Source organism: Sparus aurata, chromosome 16 (assembly GCF_900880675.1).
Source record: "Sparus aurata chromosome 16, fSpaAur1.1, whole genome shotgun sequence".
Classification (NCBI taxonomy): domain Eukaryota; kingdom Metazoa; phylum Chordata; class Actinopteri; order Spariformes; family Sparidae; genus Sparus; species Sparus aurata.
Genome location: NC_044202.1, coordinates 18480298 through 18500877, shown reverse-complemented (window position 1 = coordinate 18500877; position 20580 = coordinate 18480298). Strand labels below are relative to the sequence as shown.

General features: G+C 44.8%; 1 protein-coding gene across 5 annotated transcripts in view; it reads left to right on the top strand.

The window, feature by feature from the left end:
• Positions 1-20580, top strand: part of tiam2a (TIAM Rac1 associated GEF 2a) — a 74768-nt gene that overhangs the window by 33282 nt on the left and 20906 nt on the right. For all 5 annotated transcript variants that reach the window (XM_030443378.1, XM_030443375.1, XM_030443377.1 and 2 more), the window contains 9 exons: positions 2359-2544; positions 2813-2956; positions 6692-6748; positions 12187-12363; positions 12921-13025; positions 13119-13197; positions 13345-13434; positions 13530-13748; positions 17099-17193. In XM_030443378.1, the coding sequence (XP_030299238.1) occupies positions 2359-2544; positions 2813-2956; positions 6692-6748; positions 12187-12363; positions 12921-13025; positions 13119-13197; positions 13345-13434; positions 13530-13748; positions 17099-17193 (1152 nt within the window). The remainder of the gene's footprint in view (positions 1-2358; positions 2545-2812; positions 2957-6691; positions 6749-12186; positions 12364-12920; positions 13026-13118; positions 13198-13344; positions 13435-13529; positions 13749-17098; positions 17194-20580) is intronic.

Below are 20580 nucleotides of genomic sequence, written 5' to 3'. Positions count from 1 at the left end.
AGGGCAAATAAGAAAAGATGAGAATCTCTTCAAAGAAAGGCTCATTTCTGCCAAGCTTAATGGCTCCGAAATGGATGTAAATAAATTGTGCACGCAGGCCAGATGGGCCCAAACATGCCTTGCTTTCTACTGATGGTGGTCGATTGTCTCACCGCGCTGATTCAAGCGGGCTCGGTGCGTGAAGCGACAGACTGCACATACAGGGCTTTATTAAAACATTCTGTTCATCAGTGCTGCACCCTGCATGAATCATCAAATCGAATTTTATGCGCGGGACTATTTTAGAACATCCCTGAATGAACACGCTGTGTTAGATATTTGACTGTTGACAAACAGATCCAGATGGCGTGTGAATCAGGAGCATGGTAGGAGCTTGTGTGACAGTTATACATAGACACGAGTTTTTCCCAAAGCAGCAACCCTAAATTTGTATTTGCTTTTGAGGAAGGAGCTTATCTGATTTAGTCAGTAATACCTCCCTCTCCATCTAAAGTCATCTTCAAACTACTCAGTGGAATTAATTTGCGGCTCCTCCAGAACACCGTGTTATGTATAATGACCCAAGAAAAGCAGGGTGAAAAATGTGCTTTGATTACTTGCGTACCTACTTACTTAACAGAGGATTCATGTACAAGGTCTTTGAGTTCAGGTTCAGCAGAGTAATGGCAAGAATTAAACGGGAAGGTGTTTATACAAAGGAAGACACAAAAGTCAATGATTTGTCCCTGTAAAATTGTAAGCTCCTGTGCTCCATTCTGACATGTTAAAGATAATATGTGACTAGAATTATCCAAAGAAGAAAAATTACAGGGTAAGTTGTGACTATTTGTTGGCAAGTAATTATAGTACTGCACTAAAATAAGACTGCAACTTTTGCTAACTTGTGGCAACGTTGACCACAAGCGACAATTCAAGTAATACGCTAAGTGCTAAGTAGAGAACAGTCACCACATTAGCAGAGCAATATCTCTCTAAAGTTTGTGGATTTTAGCTAATGTTATCCACTAAAGCTAAAGGCTGCCAAACCTAAAATGAGCAGACCAAGGGTGTATTTTATTGCTTTGGAATTAAATGTTTAATTTGTAAGAGGAGTGTTCCACTCATTCACTCAAAAAAATAAATGTGTTCAAGATGTGCGATGATAGTTTAGAGTTAACTTATCCTTATCGTATCGTGTAGCATTGTAAAATCAAAATGTTAGCCTGGAAGTGGTTGAATGCTAACATTAGCTGTTGTCTAAAAGGGGCTAAGGGTTTTAACAGGAAAATGGAAATTGAGTTAAACAGATGGGCATGATTACAAATGCATTGTTTCCAGGTCCACTGTTTTCTACTAATAAGTGGCAAATAACATCTTTGAAGTTCATGTAAATTGCAACTAAATAATTGTATAATTACATTGTATTTCTCTTGCTTTGGGAAGGACTAATGCCTCACTGTTGTGTTTGATCATTTTTCCAGTTAATTAAATAACTTGCATGCCAAATGCAAGGTCATTCTTTAACAAAAGCATGTGGATTCCTCGCATTTGTTCTCATTGTCCAAGTCTGGAATGGGAATAATGGCTGAATATCATTGACTCAAGGTTTCTTTACTCAGGCCACCTGCACGTATAAAGACGTTTCATAGGTTGAGTTGATGACATAGCCCAGCATGGTCCCATGGTGATTCCTGTGCAGCTTCTTTGTTTAAGATGTTTTAAAAATCAGAGGTTCCTAAAACGCCAACCTCCTGTCCCTCCGCAGTTTGTTCCTAATTCTAAAGAATGCCATTAACGTGAATGCGAGCTAATTGGATGACGCCATAGGGTGCGTTTATTGTAAATGAACTCACAGTGCAGAGGAGAGCTATTAAGGTCAGTTGTTACAGCGGGGTTGTTTAACTTGAGTGTTCTCATTAAACTGGTCTCCAGCCAACAAAATAAGCACTTTCATAGCTTACATGGTGCAAACAAGGATAGAGGGAATGCAACTTTAAGCTGTGTGTGTGTAGCGGGTAGAGGTTTAACGGGTGGTCTGTGCAACATCACCACTCTCTCTAGACTTACATAAAAAAAAGGGCATTAGGATTTACTGCGCTCACGCCCACTCCTCTGCTAGATATGCACTCCCTCCTCACTATCAAACCCCCACCAATTTGTGCCCTCATCATCCACCAACATCTGCAAGCAATTGCAGCGTGATGGAAAACACTCCGCTGACCCTGGATCCCCCTCTTTGACTCTCTCTTTTCTACCTCCCCTGCTTTACCTCCCCTCGACTCTCTTTTCTCAGCCACCACCCAAAAACAGTCACAAAAGTCACATACAGAACCTCTACCAAAACCCACCGAATATTAACAAAACCTCCTCCTCCTTCAGATCCAGCAGTGGGAGCAGAACCTGGAGAGGTTTAACATGGATCTGTTCAGGATGCGCTGCTACCTGGCCAGTCTACAGGGCGGGGAGCTGCCCAACCCCAAGAGCCTGCTGGCAATAGCGAGCCGCCCAACCAAAACGACCCTGGGACGCCTGGGGATCTTCTCTGTCTCCTCCTTCCATGCACTGGTGAGGAAGCCCGGGACAAGGGACAGATAAATGACAAATGAATGCATGCACTGTCTCCTGTTTAGATGCCTTTGAACATTTGTTTTTGTATGCAATACTTCAGTTTTAATTTAATTGTTGTCTCACAGTAACCTTGAAAAACTTTTAATCACTTGAAACTGAAAAGCACCCTGCAAGCTTTGTCTTTCATGAGGAATGTAAACCTAAGTAAGACAAAAAATGTTTTCGAGCTCAGTGATTGCAGTCCTGACTGTGTGTATCTGTTCAGATCTGTTCCAGAGATGAGGCCACGCTCAGGAGGCGCTCACTGTCCCTGACATACAGACAACGCAAAAGAGGCCTTTTTTCGTCACTCAAAGGCCTTGACAACCTTACAAAGAGAGGCCGGGACAAGAGGCCCTCTGCATCACAGGTATTACTGAAGACACACTGACAGATCTGGGTGTTATGGGTTAGGGTTAGAAAACATTGTGTCGGACATTAATGTGGATACCGCTTGATAGAAAACTCTTACCCGTTGGTGTTGGCAATGGCAACCCCCGATAGCAGTGGCTCGCCCGGTAGGACAATGTGCCCTGCCACAATGCAATAAACTGTTTAGTAATGGCCTGAGGATCCTAACAAAGAGCACAAGGTGTTGCCCTGGCCTCAGAATGTCAAAGATCCCAATCCAATCTAGCATCGCTGGGTTGTGCCTGAATAAGTCAAATCTATAGAAACCCCACCCTGCAAACCAAAGGATCCGAAGAATCCGCCACCAACGCCCTCGGGCCAGACACCAAAGGACACCCCCACAGGTCCTGTATCCAGGCCTCTGTGGACCAGAGCCAAGTCTGATCCATGTTGGGGCATCCATTAATCTGACTTGTTCGAGGATGTCCCATGAGTGCTCGATCAGATTGGGATCTGGGGAATTTAGAGGCCAGGTCAACGCCTCGAGGTGTTTGTCACATTCCTCAGGCCATTCCTGAGGCGTTTTTGATTTGCTGCGGGGCTCATTGTCCTTCTGTGGGTGGGCTGTAGTATTTATCTGTCAGTAGTTTTAAAATCATGGCTGCTCAGTGTATATTGTAGCTCCTATGTGTAAAACTTAAAGGTATTGATCAGCTTTTTTATGTTATCGGTTTAAAGGATTTAGCAAAATGGTCTTTACTTTGTGTTGTTGTCAGCGTTCAAAATACTTAGACCTTGAACTGACAGTGGATAATCTCTCTCGAATCCCAGAGTAATGAAACTCTTCAGGTGGTCTGGATTAACGGATTCCTAATGCAGGATCATCCACTGCATGTATTCAGCAGGGGAAACTACCCACACACATAACTTGAGCATGCCGAATTCATAAGCATGTGTGCACGGAGGCACACTGCACACGCATGAGCACATCCGGTCTCATGAGACCCACTGCCAAGAAAAGCTGCGTGTTGATATTTGTTAATGAAACGACCTGAGAACGCGCTGCCTTACTGGTTACTCGCATGTACGATGTCTGCGTCGACACCAAATAAAGAAAGAGATTGGTACAGTCATGCAGCTCTTTCAGCACATTTCCCCCCTGATTTAATTAATTAGAAGCACACAAGCTCAAGCCCCCCCCCGCATCCTGCTAAGTTTCAGTGCACACCTCTCATCAACATAAACACAGAGGAGCATTCCTCACCCAGGTGCAGAGGGAGACATCTAAATGCTCTCGGTTTAGTAATTAGAGTCCCGCAAGCTGGTTATTTATTGATACAGAAATCCACCACGGTGTACCCTGAAGGTACGTCCCTGGAGAATACTCTACTCTTGGTGGTCTATTTTCAGAATCGCCACAGGAAACACTCATTTGCTCAAGTCTTTTATAGACCCCTGTTCATTAGTAGGGAGAGGAGTGCGGGTCGTGATTAACCACAATCCCCCGTCATGTTTCGTCCCGCTGTGAAGTCAATATGGAGTCGCATTGTTTTGGAGCGGGCACAGCTAAGAGCCAGTCATGTTCTTCCGTAGGTGAGCTCTGACTCCTGACTGCTTACAAAACGTTCCCTGTCCTGTTTCTCGTCTCTCTCACCCATCCCGCCACCTGCTCTGTGATATTTATGTTTGTGCGTGTGTGCCCCTCCGTCAGCAGCTAGGTATGTGCGAAGCGCGCGTGTTGTTATTTTTCCGGGGGAACTCCAGCCAGCCGGCCTAATGAGGCCCAGTTACATTTTGCGGTGTGGAAGGTCGAGGTGGCGCTGCAGCACACACATGAATTATTGAAAGCCATATGTGGTAGATGGCATTCTCCTCTCTTTCCTCAGCCCCGCAGACACCAGCAGATGGTTGGTGTAAAAGACGCTAAATATTAAACAGCCTCCCTTTATTTTTCTTTCCCAGTTCCCCCTTCTCTTGTTTTAGCGCCTTTCTCATTATTTTCCTCTTTACATTAGAGGCTAATAAGGAACAGAAAATGGCTGGTAATTTGCTTCTAGGGACTTTCAGAGTGCTGGGCTTTCCTTGACATCTGCTGTTTTTGTTTTGAGTGAAAGATCATTTGTAGTGTTCGTTTCGGGTTGTTCTCAGTCCTGGCCATTTTAAGTGACATCATCAGCTCCTTGGCTGTTCTTTTATGTGGTGCTGGCGGGGACACGTGTTTGTCGGAGAGGGATTTGGACCGCGAGGCCGTCTGAGGAGCCAAACTTTCCTCCATGCACTTAATCTGTTGTTACCCTCTCAGGTTCTCAGATTATGCTTTCTCAAATAATTACGAGATATCCTCCTTTGGTGCTCTCCATTTATCCACGTTCCTCTAAACTTTTTCCCAGCTTATTTGATCTCTTAAACCTAGAGTTTCATCTCACTCTCTCCCCCGATTTCTCCTGCCATTTGTCTTTCCTTTTTTTCTTTTCAGCCGCATCCTCGCTCTCTCAAACCCCCCTTTTTCTCAGAGCATAAACATCAGAGCGTCAGCCGGCGGTCCTTCTCCCCACAGTTTCCATACTGACTCATCTGTGTTGACTAAGCCCAAATCTAATTCACCATCGCGACGCCGCGCTCGACAACCTTGCCCCAAAGTCGTGTCCCCCTCCCCCAACATCTCCTTCCCTCTCGTTTTCTCATGTCTCATCCGTCTTAGGGGAGCTATGTATACAGTAAGGAGCTGCTGGCCGGCAGTCGGCTATGGGAAGTAGGCCAGAAAGGTCTGAGGATTTGTGGGAGAGTTGGTAAAGCTTTCTAAAATTAGTCAGTTTACGGCGAAGCGGCACTGTTTACAGCCACTTTATAAATGTACTCACGTTGGGGAGGAAGAGTTACTGTACTCTGCTGCTCGGAGGTCAGACACGGGCTCTTACTACCATAACAGGAGACAAAGAGTTCCTCAGATTGTCTAGGAAACTTCTTGGGATTATTTTTTTGTTTGAAGAATCCTGATCCTGAGAAAAGGCGATCGCGGCTGCACGTCTGTTCGTACTGCCGCTCCTGTGTGCAATCTGCATACAGCCACGCCACACTCACAGTCGAGTCCAAGCACCATTGAGCTTTTCTCATGCCCATTTTGAGAACAAAACGCCCCATTTCTGTCACCAGCCTTGCCGCCTTATCATGTCTCCCCTGCCCGGTGACAAACTATCCCAACAAAACCTGATAACTGCAGCCCGTTTGAGCGAGGAACTGGTGTTACACCTCCACATAACGGATGACTGTGTGTCGCTGCTGTATTATAGAGTTGTTAAAGCCCTCTGAGGCTGCAGAGTCACCTCTAACGGCGAGCTTAACCTGACACAACAAGCTTTACAATCAAGAGGAGCAATAGAACGGATCAAGACTGGAGAGATTTTGACACAGAGGATGTGGAGAAGGGGGGGAGGGGGCCATGTCCTCCATCTCATCTGTAACCGGACTGTGTGCCCCTTTCATCTCTCAGCTTCACAGAAACCACTGAGCGTCCATACACACCCCCTCCTCTCAGAGTTCACTTCCACCATTGCACCTTCAAAGGCTGCAGACCCCGTTTGGAAGCGGTATCAAAGCCATGCCTTCGCCGCACGTAGTTTTTAATTAACTACATAATAGCACCGCATGTGTCTAATATTGTGTTGCCGAAGTGGCTGGGCACTTAATCGCTCATGAGTCAATCAGCGCGGTTCCCCTGCGTCTGTGCTTCTAACTGTCTGTCCCTTGATTTCAGATCTTTGAGAGCGACGCTGGAGGTCAAACTTACGCCCTGCCTCCCCGGAGCACCGAGGTGAGTCACAGCGTTCAGTAACTCCTTTTACAGTTTGTGGATCTTTTTGATATATCTTTTTAAAAAATTCCACCACCATCTGTCACATCCATCCTGCTGTACCGTTTTACGGGCCAAATGATCGGTTTCAGCGTGAAATAGCTGTGGCAGAAGCGAGTCCGCTGTTACTTTGACCTCCGCTGTCTTTCACCGCTTTGATAGGGGGCTGTGTATAGATATTTTTACACATGGGGTGTGCGCGTGTGTGTATGTGTGTGTGTGTCTGTTATTACTGGTCCAGCATCAAAGCAGAGATTCCTTTTCATGTTGATTCGCAGGTGTCTGGAAGATAAATAGACAGCATATCCAAGAAGATCTAAGAAGATTTTAATACAGCAGGGCCCTGTTAAACTCTGGTGTGGACAGGGCTCGGGTACTGGATAATTGAGTTAATAGAGAGTGTTGAGTTGACCGGCAGCGCTGATTGGAAGTGTGACTGTATGGGTTTGTGTTAAAAGTGTTGAACGATTGAGTGTGAATTTTGGCCGTCTGAGCAGCCAGACGTTGGCGCCGCAGCGCTCACAGGTTACCTCAGCCTCCAAACCTCGCTGTCCTCAAGCCTCCACCTCTTTCTCCTCTTGGTCAGACTTTCTTCTTCAAGGTGCAATATGCAAGAATTTATTTTAAACCATTCCAAAATTGACTAAAAATAAAAAACAGAATGAGAAGAAAATAACATGTTTGACATAGTAGTGTCAATGTATTCTGTTGCAGAGATGTATACTGAAGTTAGCATGCCATCCAGCTAAGTCCAGGCTGTCCCGGCCTAAAGACTACCCTGTGCTAGCGGTGTAAACACATTCACTTCCCTGGTGCTCCGAGCTCCCAGTCTGGGCCACTAGCTGTACGGCTAAATGAGCTAACGAGCTAATGGCAAGTGCAGGAAGCAGCAGTAGTATGCGTTTAACAGATGGCCAATTCTTACATATTACACCTTTCAACTAGGGGTGTGCCAAAATATTGATACTACGATATATCGCGATATTTCGTCTTGAGGCACGTTTCGATACACTGGTGCCAAATATCGATATTTAAAAATGTAAAAAGAAAATACATTTTTTTTATTTTTATTTTTTTGGCCCACCACTCCTCTTCGGAGGACAGCTTTATCTTTATTCAAACATAGGTATACAACCAAATAAAATGTATTGGTTTAAGTAGCTCTGAAACCCACACATATAGATATTTAATGATAGTTGTAGTCAGTGTGTGTGTTAAGAAGAGTCACTGTGCAATATACTCTTTGTTTACTTGGCTTTCACGTGAAATTGATGACAATGTTTTTTAATTCCTGTGAAATGGATTCAGTGCAGTCAATAAATTCTGAATTTCTTCAGTGACACAGATATCGTGATGTATCGTGGATGACATTTCTTGCAATATATCGATTATCGTGCTATGCTGTATCGTGATATTATTGTTATTGTGGGCAAAATAACGTGATAGTATCGTATCGCAAGGTGCGTGGTGATACCCAGCCCTACTTTCAACAGCAGGGTGCTCTGAGTTAATGAGACTTCCCTTTAAGATGTAATTCTCCTTAATCACAAGTTCCTATCCTTGGAATGTTTATTACTTGTACCAAAAATTTTTTTTTATGTAATACTTGATCAGTAATTGCTGAGATTTCTGAGCGCAGCTACAGAATACACTTCCCTTCCCTGCTTTCCCCTTACTCAACAATTGTCTTGCGGAACAAAATCCGCCAACCAGCGCCTACAACACTCGCTAATTAAGACGCTAAATCTTGTTTGTCTGGTCCGTATAAAAACTGAAGTGTCCAAAACAGTAATTTGCTGCTTAACAGGGGTTTTGTCTAGACTTTTCTAGAAAGGGCTTGAATAAACTCACTGCGCTGGTAGGACTATATTCCAGCACATATCCCCACCTTAAACTACAAATGTGTTGTACCAGTCAAGTATCAAGTCTATATGCTAAGATAAAACTGCCTTTGGACATGATTTCATATTTAACGGACTGACGTGAGCGTTATATTAATCTTCTCACCTAACTCTCTGTGATGATACGGATACGAGTCTTTTCTAAACCAGCGGATCATTTATTTTATGGAGAATGGTTTTGGTTGAAGTGCACCTGTTGACAAGGCTCTGATGGGTCTTTTGAGCAAATAACTAAACTTAACTTCAAATAGAGCTGCTCTGTAGCTAAGCCTGTGTTCAGTCCTCCATGTGAATAGGAAGCAGGACAATATGTATCTCTAAATATCTTTAGCTGTTTGTCCCTTCCAATAAAATCTTCAAATCATCAAAAGCCCTCCTCTTGACGAACAGATGAACTTGGGCATTGACAGAGCATAATGGTCACTTTTAGACAGAGCTGGACGGGTGTTGGGAAGATCGCTGTTCCACAGGATGCAATGATTCATAATATGGGTCTGTGGTGAATGTGGCGAGTGTTAAAACTGGCCCCATTAAGGACTTTGAAATGGACTCGGAACAGGAAGTGGTCAGAGGAAACAATAATGGCCTTCACTGGGTCGACGCTTTAATGTCACTTAAAAATGCGGTCAAGCGTTTCGATCTTTCCTAGATTTGGACGTGGAAAACAGTTTGATTTAGTGGGGATGAAGACTCTTCAGGCTGGGAAGCAGAGACGGAGAGAGACGGGGAGGAAAGCACAGCTCCATTGATTTTTGTCAACACATAAAGCTCTCCATCTCTGTCTTATGGCTTCTCGCCTGTTGTCCTCAGATATCTTGAATTACTCTAATAAGCATCATCTTCCACTAATCTTCCGACCTGGAGTGTCTATATGTGTGAGCCTAAGCTTTGCCGGAGTTTTATGACTCGTGTGCACTTTTGCACAGTGTCTGTCAGACGCTATTTTAACCAACCATCTTTATCCACTAAGAGGATGAAGATGTGCTGACACTGCCTAGCTGTAGGTTGTGTCTGTTGCATATAGAAGAGAGACACGAACATCTTTATGGGATGGACTTGTCAGTTATCTGGAGGCTGTCATGGCCTTCATAGAGGTTAAAAAAAGAGTTCACATTGACACCACCTACGCAGGCTCGAAAAGATGACACGACTAGAGACTTTATGTTACTTAAACATTGATTTTTTCTAACCTCACACTCGGGAATTTCACATATTTGAAAATACACACAAATGTGTGCTGCTGTTGACTAAATTCCATAGCACGGTTATGTAAAATGATTAAGGGTTAAGAGAATCAAGGTTTGCTCCATCTCCTTTCACGCTCCTCTTCTCTGGAAATGAAATAACACCTTAGACAAGTGTTTCTACCTTTTTACACGATTTTACCGTCTGGTGGTTATGATCCCAGCACTCCCTGTCCCTGGCATATTGATTCCCCTTTCTGTGTCACCACCTCTCCTCACAGATACTCACCTCAGCTTTGACTTTGAGGTCATTTCTGAGGAACAGCCAACAGTGGGCGCCTGTTAGGGTGGTCATGATTGCCACCTTGTCGTTTGTGTGTGTGTGTAGAAAGATGTGTCACTGCTGTGGAAAGAGGAACCTTGGGTGGAGCGCTGAGGAAATGTAGAGTAATACCCTTTTAATAGATGAAATTGTCTTCAACTACATTTCTGTGTCTTATTCACGGTCATATTTGTGTCGTCCAGTTGCTAAGTGGAACAGAAACTGTCCGTTGCTTCCATCTTTAGAAGCTCCAGGGTGGAGGACAGCTCGCTTGGAAATAATTTCCACACTTGACAAGGAAAGTCTGAAGTATTGGATTTAATTATTTGGCTGAATGCAAACGTAAATAGCCCACGCATCTCACCACACAGAGCCGTTGTTGAAGTCCGGCGCGTGCCTGGGCCGGACTCTTGGCAGTTGTTCACGGAACGTTGACCAGGCAACCGTCGGCACGTTGCAACCCTCCCCGAACATGAATGAGTGTACAGTGTTAGTCAGCCGCTGGTCAGGTTGGCGTAGGCAACCAAATCTTAGTTTTCCGGTCACACAAACAGGACGGTTATGCAACCAGTTGCCATGACGGCTTGTTTTTTCATCCTTTTGCGAGCATGACCTCACATCCCCAAAGAGGTAGAGGAATGGGTGGTTGTTGAAGTGGCACCTTGTGTTCCTCCATCCCTACAGGTTGGGGAAAACATTTTCGTAAGAACATTGGTTGGCTTTATTTTGGCACTAATCAGTCAGGGAACGTTTAGAGGGAAAATGAGGCAAATGTTTGTGTGTTTTTCTGAGCTACACTGAGCACTTGTGTGTATGCCGAGCTAAGTGATGCTCTGAATCAGAGGTCTTTGCTTGTCCCTTTTGGCTTTTTGTCTGGCAGGGAAAAAGGTCTTTTTCCTCTTGAGGTGATGCATCAACAGCAGGCAGCAGCCAAAAAAGCTCACACACGCACATCAGACAGAAAGCCTCAGACACACACATAACACACACCCACACACACACACACACACACACAAACCACTCTCACTTTTGATGATCTTGTAATTCATTTCAAACGTTGCTGTATATATCCAGACCTATTCACTCATGCAATTATCCCTCTCGGTCCCGTGTCTCAGTTTAACCGAGAAGTCATATCGTCTTTGTCAGAAGTGCTGAATCACTCTCTTCTTCAGCCCGTGAGTTTCAGTGCATTTGGTGTGATTGAGCCTTTCCTCAAGACTGAGGGCCTTGATAATTGCGGTCCTAGGCTGCACTGTGGCGTATCCCACAGCCCCTCAACGCAGCAGTTGCGCTTTTCCCTCCAGAGACACAGAGTCGCAACCAAAACCCCTAAATGACTGCCTTGGAGGCCGAGCGTTGGGCTAACCCCCCCCACCCCAACTGCGCCTTAATACCCAGCTCAAACCTCACTCCTAATGCCACCAACAGACGATAACCTTCGAATGGCGGATCTGAAAGTTTGACTGACGTTTAAATAAATTGTCCCGATACATCACTCTCCTCAAAATGACTCTTGTGGCTTTTCAAACCCAATTAGTCCTTGGGAGCCACGCGGATCCCATCCAGACGTCTGGACCTGTCAGTCGACCCTTGCCAATCGTCTTGTGTACACGGTCATTATGATGACTATTATGTGGAGCAACTGCCGTCTATGTTGTCAAATGAATTTCTGAGAGGCTAATTGTATGACATCTCTGATCCGCCGCTTGATCCACTGCCAAGTATTTAAACTAATGGAAGTGTATTGATTTGTGTGCCGTTACTCAAAGTCTCCCGCTCTCTCTCTCTCTCTCTCTCTCTCTCTCTCTCTCTCTCTCTCTCTCTCTCTCTCTCTCTCTCTCTCTCCTCTCTCTCTCTCTCTCTCTCTCTCTCACCAACTCTCTCTGTTTACCTCCTCCTTTTCTCCTCTCTCTCTCCTCCTTTGAACACCGCTCCCCCTCCTCCTCTTATCTATCCTCACCCTCCCTTCTTGCCCTCTCTCCCACACAGAGGCTGGATGTGCTGACCAACATCTACTCCATGTCGCCCCCCGAGGGTGGTGTGTGGGACAGCATCAGCGGTGCCACAGACGTGCTGACGTGTGTCCACATGCCAGACGGCCTGACAGTCCAAGTTCCCGTCAGGAGAGACGAGACAGCCACCGACCTTCTCTCTGCAGCCTGCAAGGTTGGGATAGCGGGCCGGTTGCGGGGAAATGATGACACCACAACTGTTGTGACATATTCCTAACAAAGAAGATCAGTGATGTCATTTGGATTCAGTTGACTTGTAGAATTTGACACTTTCCTGGCGTTCAGACTTGGTGGCGAGAAAGCGCGCTTTCCAGTAATGTTGAGGTCGATCACGTGCGTAGAAGATAACGCTCTAGAAATTTCTCAGCTGCGTCAGGTGTGATCTTTTTGACGATCTTTGTTGAAGCATCTGTAGCAGCGCATCCTGTTGTGTTATGCTCCCAAGGGTTTGAAATAACACACCTATTCATCCAATGTCCCCTTACAATGATTGCATAGATGGACGCACACACAGACGCACAAACACCACGGTCCCTTGGGCGAAGCTTTTTCCTGTTTACCTCAAATTTCTCATCACTAAGTGTAAAGCCGGTGAATAATTCACGCCTCGGCCGCACAGCAGCTGTCGGATTAAGCGCCGGTCCATGAAATATGCCGGATGGTTTTTGTGCATAGGGCGCGCTGAACATTAAGGGACTCTTGTGTACGCAGGTGAAACAGCTGGACCCGGGCCTCCACTTCCTCCGCCTGCACAGACGAGTGGGACAGAACACGGAGGTGCGACTCGTGGCCCCCGGAGAGCTCCTCCGTGATGTGGTGAGGAGGGCAGAAATCACACGTAGATACACAGTGCTCTTCATTATCCGTGTTTATTTAATGTGTGTCGATTTGTTTAATATCGCCCTGTAGGTCAATGATCAGCTGGAGGTGGTCCCGGTTAATGTGTTTACGCTGCACATGAGTCGACAGAGCAGCAGTGGAGACTATGGTGAGTCGGCCATACATGTGGACTGATTTGTGTGTTGGTGTGTGTGGTTTGTACACTTCATTAGCAACACTTGTAATGTTACCCCTCTTTGTTGGTCTTACACTCGTTTGCATTTGTCACCATCTTTGTTTCTCTTCCGTCCACCAGGTTTTGCAGTAACAGGGCACATAGACAGCCAGAGAAATAGCAGGATTTTTGTCAGCGAAGTACTCCCCGACGGACTGGCATTCAACGAAGGTACCCACTCACTTGAGAACGACAAACAAACCCGGAGCCACCAATGACAGTATCACATACTCTTTTTCTCACAATACATTCGCCTGTGCTCCCAGGTCTGCGTCCTGGCGACGAGATCCTGGTGCTGAACGGCCGCTCCGTGTCGAGCCTGGACCTGGCGCTGATCCAGACGCTGTTTGCTGAACAAACCCTGCACTTGAGCCTGAGACGGGACGGACCCCCGCCACCAACCGCCGCCTACAACCACCCGGCCCCTCCTCTCATACAAAACCAGGAGGTTCGCAGCAAGCACCACCGAGCCAAATCCTCCTCAGGTGCTTAAAAGAACAGCTAAAACATGTGTAGATCTAGGTCTTGGTGTCTGTATATTAGTACTACTAGTAAGAAAAACAATCTTCTAGAAAAACAGAACAGTAAATAGTCATAGTCAAGAATAGTCATCCAGCCTCTAGTTTCAGTTTGTTAACGTCCCTTGTGTGTGACAGATGGTGAGAGAGACACACAAAGAGAGAGGGAAATTTTAGCTGCTGTGAAATGCTTGGCACACCCATCAGGGTAGCACTTTCTCAGATCTGTGTACAATATGAAGGCACCAGTTTAACAGTTTTCTCTGTAAGCAAGCCGTGTCAGTCTACCTGTGAAAAGCCTGGATCTGCCACTGATCCAACTTACTGTAAGGCCCAGTTTACCCGCGTTTCTGTGTTGTTGTGTCACATTGCTATGTGTACTGTATTCTTTCGCTGTATGATCGGTTTTGAAATGTGTTACATCTAGGAAGGTCCACCTATTGGATATCCTAAGCGGTTAGGGTTGAGGACATTGGTTGTCTCATCCTGGCTTGTAACGCCATGAAGTGGGAAACACCATCTACAAGGGTTTCAATAAGGTGGATACACTGTTTCAAAAAGTTATATAATGCATTTGACTTGATGAAATTAAATAGAAATGAGTTTAAACATTTTTTTTTAATTCACCTACTTTATAAAGCAGACTGAAATGAAATAATCGATACAAAACAAAAGTAGTAAAACACGTATAGAGTGAAGGTCGGTGGTATTGCGTAGTGGTACACAGTGGTAGTGTAGGTTGTGCTTGAGTGGTGATATTGTGTGATGATCAGCAAAGTAAAGGGAAGAATGGAAGAGGTTCCAAAGCTGCAACATATCCAAACAAACTATTTTCCATGTCAGAAAAACTCCGGATGTTCTACTGCATCGAGTTGCATTTTTCAGTATGCAAACCAGCGTGCATCTCGACATCAAAAATCCTTTGCGAAGTGGACTATCCGTCCCTTTGACTGAGCCAGTGAGAGAGCACAGACAATAAATACTTTGCACTATGATCTGCGGTGTTTGTATAAACAAGAGGGTCACGGCGCAGTGATGAGAGGGAGTAGCATGTCTTAATTGGATGCATACTTCATGCTACCATACATACTTTGCAAGGGCAACTCCAGTGTGTTCTAAAAGTATGAACTTTTAGTGTCACTTTGTTTGTTTCTGTCATGTTCAAGCAGGCTGCACTGCCGAGGGTTCGCTTGTGCATACACTTGCCTGAAAGACATAATTTTGTTGTGGTCAGCCGAGTTCTTTTGTGAACTTTTGGCTGACCCTAACCCTGAAACCAGGAAATTGTGACACCGACTGATGATGCAATAATAACAGCCAGACCTTTTGTAAATTTGGAGCATTAGGCCTCGGCCTTTCCAGATAGCACTCATCATCGCCTGCCCCATCCGACAAAAACAGGTGGACAAAAGGCAAATTGGCAGGGGTCGTCACGGAGCTCTCTGAAGAAAGTGGTGTCCATCTCAACTTGAAGAGTTACTCCTGCTGCTCACACAAGCAGAATTTGCTGATAAAACAGTAGTTTTATCACCTAAACCACAAAACTGCAACCACACTTCCGTTACAGTTAAGCCCTCGTTCAGATCTCTACTTCCTCAAAAGAGAGAAGAGACTCGTTCACTCTTTTGCTGTCAGAAGAAGAAAAGCAGCAGGAGAAAGCGCCAGATGCAGCTTCACAGCTCTGTGCATCCTGGAGGATAGCAGAGGCCTGAGGGGGCTTTTGACCACACAGGGCTCATTATCACCGTGGATGTATAGTATCCTGTCAGCTCGGTTTAAACTCACCACAGATTCGAGGTGTCACGACTGAGCAGTAAGGTCGCGCATGACGCTTGGACAGACGCAGCTGATACCCAGCTGATAAAGATACATTCGTCTGTTTGTTACGCTGAAAGGTAAGGGGACTTAAACTCTGAGAAGAAAATTATGTCTGGCATTAACTAGTTTTAATATCTGGTATGGTCGTTATTTGTATTAATTTGATACGGTCTCTGATTTGATTAGATTAGAACAACAATTTTAAACTACAATCATGGAAAATTGTCTCATTGTCTGTGGTGTTTATGAGGAAGTCACAGTCAGCAGAGCACTGTAAATTGAGTAAAAGACTATGACTTGCAGACAGGATGCTGGAAGTTCATCATATGCACTGCGCCTCGCTGGATTTCTTTCGAAACAACTTTGCTCTAATTAAATATATCAAAGTTTACCAAAAATCGCGATACTGACATTCTCCTTCAAAATCTGCAGAACATATTGCGTGCCTTTTTTTTTATTGACTCTTCTCCAAACAACGGTCCAAACAAACAGCAAATTTCATTTCGGGTATCATCATAATGATAGTAATTCATTAGTGTTTCCTCCACTACAGCCATAATTGGACACAAAGGGATTAATGACTTGAAGTCCTCATTACAGTAAGTGGTGTGATCAAAGCGCCTGCAGTTTCCGTCTCCGTCTCTAGAGGGCGTATGATCCCAGGCAGGCTGACGGGGAGGCAGGGAGGTAAACGCCAACAGTGGGGAATTAACACTTGTCTGCCTTTCATGATGGCGTTCCTGGAGGAAAAAAAACGTCTGTCATGTTGATTCATTCAGCCTGACGCCAACGTTTGAGACAAGAGATTCAGATACAGATGACTTGATGTCTTTTGTATCTCTGCCTCAGCAGTCTGACATTTGGTTGACGATGATTGTTGGGTTAAGAAGGAGGCGTTCTGCAGCTCCGCAGGATGTCCATAAGTTTTTTTTCTTTTGTTTCTCGCTGCCATGTTGGCCCGCCTCCCAGGCTACAATCAGGAATAAAGTCTTTTCATGTGCCGACTGCTAGAAAGTTTGACCTTGAACAGCGACGTTTTATTATGCAAATGTACGTTTGATGAGGTGGGATTTTCAGGAAAATCCAGCGCTGAACTTCTATCTACAAGACCATTTTTGGGTTGTTTTTTGAACAAGGAAAGAGATAACAGTCTTTAATTAGGATTTGTCTTTTTTTGGGACGACTGAATGCCATTGCCATTTTTAGACTGGAGACATATTTAAAAGTTCTATGCGACTGGCAGGCGCCCATGAGTTGTTTTAGACTAAAACTAGCCTGCATTGTGTGTGTGTGTGCGCGCTTTGTGGTCAGTGGAAAGATGTGCTTCAGCGGAAACCACTACAGTACAGATGCGGCGATGGGTGGCATGAGCTTTAAACGCTACCACACACACACACACACACACACACACACACACACACACACACACACACACACACACACACACACACACACAAAGGTAAAAACTGTCCCCACTCTTTCTCTCTGTCTTTCTCCAGATGTGTGCTCTGCAGCTGACGGAGAAGCCTCCTTGTGTGTAGGACTGGAGGATGGTCACTCCCACTGCGCACACAGGCCTATACAGCACAGCAAGGTAGGAGGAGCAAGAGTGTGTGTGTCTTTGTATGTCTATTGTCTCTACTTCCACACATGGTACCCCTCTCTCCTCCTAGGTTTTAAATAAAAGTGTGCACGTTGCCTTGTGTGTGTCTGCGTGAGTGTGTGTGTGTGTGTGTGTTTGTTGTGTGTGTGTGTTTGCGCCCACTCACTGTGGCAGCTGTGGGGCTGTCAGAATCCAGACTGGCACCAATCCTTTGCATTACCATAATTAGGAAACTCCGTCATAGCCACAGGTATAAACAAAGCTTATTACTGTCATGTGGACTGGAGGGGAGAGGCTGTGTCACACTCCTACAGACACACATGAAAATAAGCATGCTGAGGGGGGGGGGGGTAAAGTCAAATCTCTCAGAAGAAACAGTCGTCTAAAATACTCCTGGCGTCCTCATCTTCACTCAAAAACACATGCCCGTGATTCTTCTAAAAGCTACAGTAGTTTGTTTGGGGGATTATATTCAACACAGGCATTTTCTAGCTTGGTACCAGTGGTGGCACCCCATCATTGAGTAGGTGAAGAGGGCATGATACCTGTATTGTGTCTACCCTGCAATCAATAAAATTGCCTCTCAAATCAGTCGTAGAAAAATATCTCCTCTATAAATACGGCAAATTGTCGGCCCTCATGGTTTATGGCAGATTGCAGTCCTATGCCTGTCCCGTCTGTTGTCCAATATCCAGTCAGGTTTTTGATATGTAAACCAACTTTACTGAAGTCATTAAACTGAGCGTGAGCCTGGCCTGCCGGAAGTTACGCCTCAGCGCCGTGTTAATGTAATACGGCCGAGTGTGTATGCTGATCGGGAGCGGTAATGAGTGTGTGTGTGGTCATCAGTAAAAAGCAATGTGTTAATGATGTAGACATGGCTGGAAGCGTGTGAGCCAATGTGTGTACATATTTACCTTCTCTTGCATCGTTTGGCAAATTTTTGGCAACCGACCTGCTCATTATATAATATAGGCTGAGTGAAAATGAGAATAGGCTGTCGTGTTGCGCTCAATTCATTAATGATTCATCAACAGCAAATCCAGACTAAATATCCAGAAACCATCTCTAATTGCCCTGGCTGTTCTGGCTTATTCTAATTGCCTGTGTCAGAAGATGATGCGCAGCATTTGACCCGAGGTCAGCCGGGAGGTGGATTAGAGAGGACAACTTGCCCTCTTCTCCGCTCTCTATTCTGGCTCTATTCGCCTCTCTTTTTGTTTGCCTGGCGACATGAGTCAGTCCCACTGCGCCGGGATCTGCACTGCACCACTGCTGCTGATGCTCAGCTCCCTGCCGTTTGTCTTTTACTGAGGAATGAATGGAAGAATGGAAGATAGGTGTGTGTGTATGTGTGTGAGGTTTATGAATGTGTGTGCCTATGTCACTGCGTACGTGCACATTTGAGGCACAGAAGGAGGAAAAAGCTATCTGCTTCCATCAGGGAGAATCAGCCACTGTGAAGGCGGCAAAGAAATAAATAAAAATACGGGGTGAGATATTTGTGCTGGTACATCAGATTTTTTCTGTCGCAAAGAGCAGGATTTAATCACCTCACAGCCATCAGTTTGTTCTTTGGGGCGGAGAGAAAGAAATCGAGTCACCGGGTAGAAAATCAGCCATGTATCAGTATATAGGCGCACGCATGCGTGCACACGGCTGCTCTGAAAGTCAATAGAGATGGATGGAAGGGAAGGACTAATTTCAAGCCTCTTGTCACACATTGTAATCGGCCGCCTCACTAGACCGACTACCTTTGATTAATTGGTCCGTTGCATTCCAATTTACGCTTATTACACAAGAGAGATGCGTGCGTTGGAGGGTGTTTTCGGGAAAAAGTGCTTACTAAGCACACAGTTAACAATTCTCTTTACCATCTGGATTCTGATCGTGGATCCAGTGCCTGTGAGTTACTTTATGATACTTTTGACTATTAAGTACCATAGCAATTGGTTTAACGCAAAGTTGTAGTACCATTATGAGCTTAACCAATCAATTGCAGAAGACAACTGAATTGGTTGTGGATAACTTCCACGAGGAACCTCCAATTGAACTGATTTGACATGCGTTGCACTGGTGTAGTGATGTACTGCAGGCATAAGGATGTGTATAGGCAAAATCCGAATAGCTGTATCCATTTTACCCACCTAATCTCAATTAGTTTAACAACTGGAAGGCCTCAGTACAGACTTGATGGGGATTTGCAGTGGGGCAGATCATCAACACACCCTCACGCACACATGTGAACACAAGCATCTATATTGCATCAGCTGATCCCAGTAGACAGACGGAACTATGTGGGAAGTAATCTGGCATGGTCTGGTTTCACCACATGGCTCCAGGCGACTGTAGGGACCTCGCACACCAGGATGCATTAAAGAACCATATCATATAAAATGCAAAAGATTTCAGTAGTTCCAGCCACTGGGAATATTTGCTAGTTTGCTTAGTCTGCTATGATAGTAACAGTTTATCTATGTGGGTCAACCAACCTTTTTAAGATGGTCTTTAAAATATCTGCATAAAAGGTATTATTCTCCTGATTGCAAGTGAAGTGAGCAGGAATTTCTTTTTTTTTAATCATTTCTACTCTCTGTCTTCTCCTATGCAGCTGTTTTCCGCAGGCGTGCAAAAGCTTTGTTCTGTGAACCTGGAAATTAGGAAATTGCGTTGGCGTTTTCTTTTTTCCCCCATGATGATAAGAAATAATAGATTAACCAATGATGAAAATAAACTTTAGTTGCTGCCCAACTTTGATGCAACCAGTTAAAAATGTTCATGTGAAATTATTACTCAATTAATTAATCAGGAGATTGAATATAACTGTAAATAATTTGTAAAGCAGCCAGTCTGTTATTAAACCAAAGGTTATGAAGTGGACAGACATTAAGCCTCTTTGCTTTTGTCTGGACTGGACTTTTCAGTAAGAGCATTTAAATGGACTTATGAGGAGGGCTATGACTGGAGCTGTCCTCTGTCTGGCTGTCAGTACAGGGAGATTCGTCTGGATGCACTTCATTATAAGTCGTCATGTTACTTTGCCTCTCTGAATTAGAATAAGGCAGATGCTTTGGTAGACTCCAACATTTGTGCCGAGTCTCTGTCTCTTTTCTCAACCTTCCCTTTTTTTTTGCTCGTCTCAGTGGACGAAGAGGCTGAGAGGTGTTTTAACACTTTTTAAAAATGTGTGACTAACAGAAAGTTGAATTATTCAGTTTCGATTCTCCTCTCTTATCACGGGCCCTAGACTTCAAAAAGATTCTCTAGATGCCTACGGATATTGGGTTGTATCATCTTCAAACATGATCCTGTCTTCCTTGGAGCTACATCCATCTCCTTCCCAAACTTTAGAGAATGTATTTTACCCGCCTGGTGTGT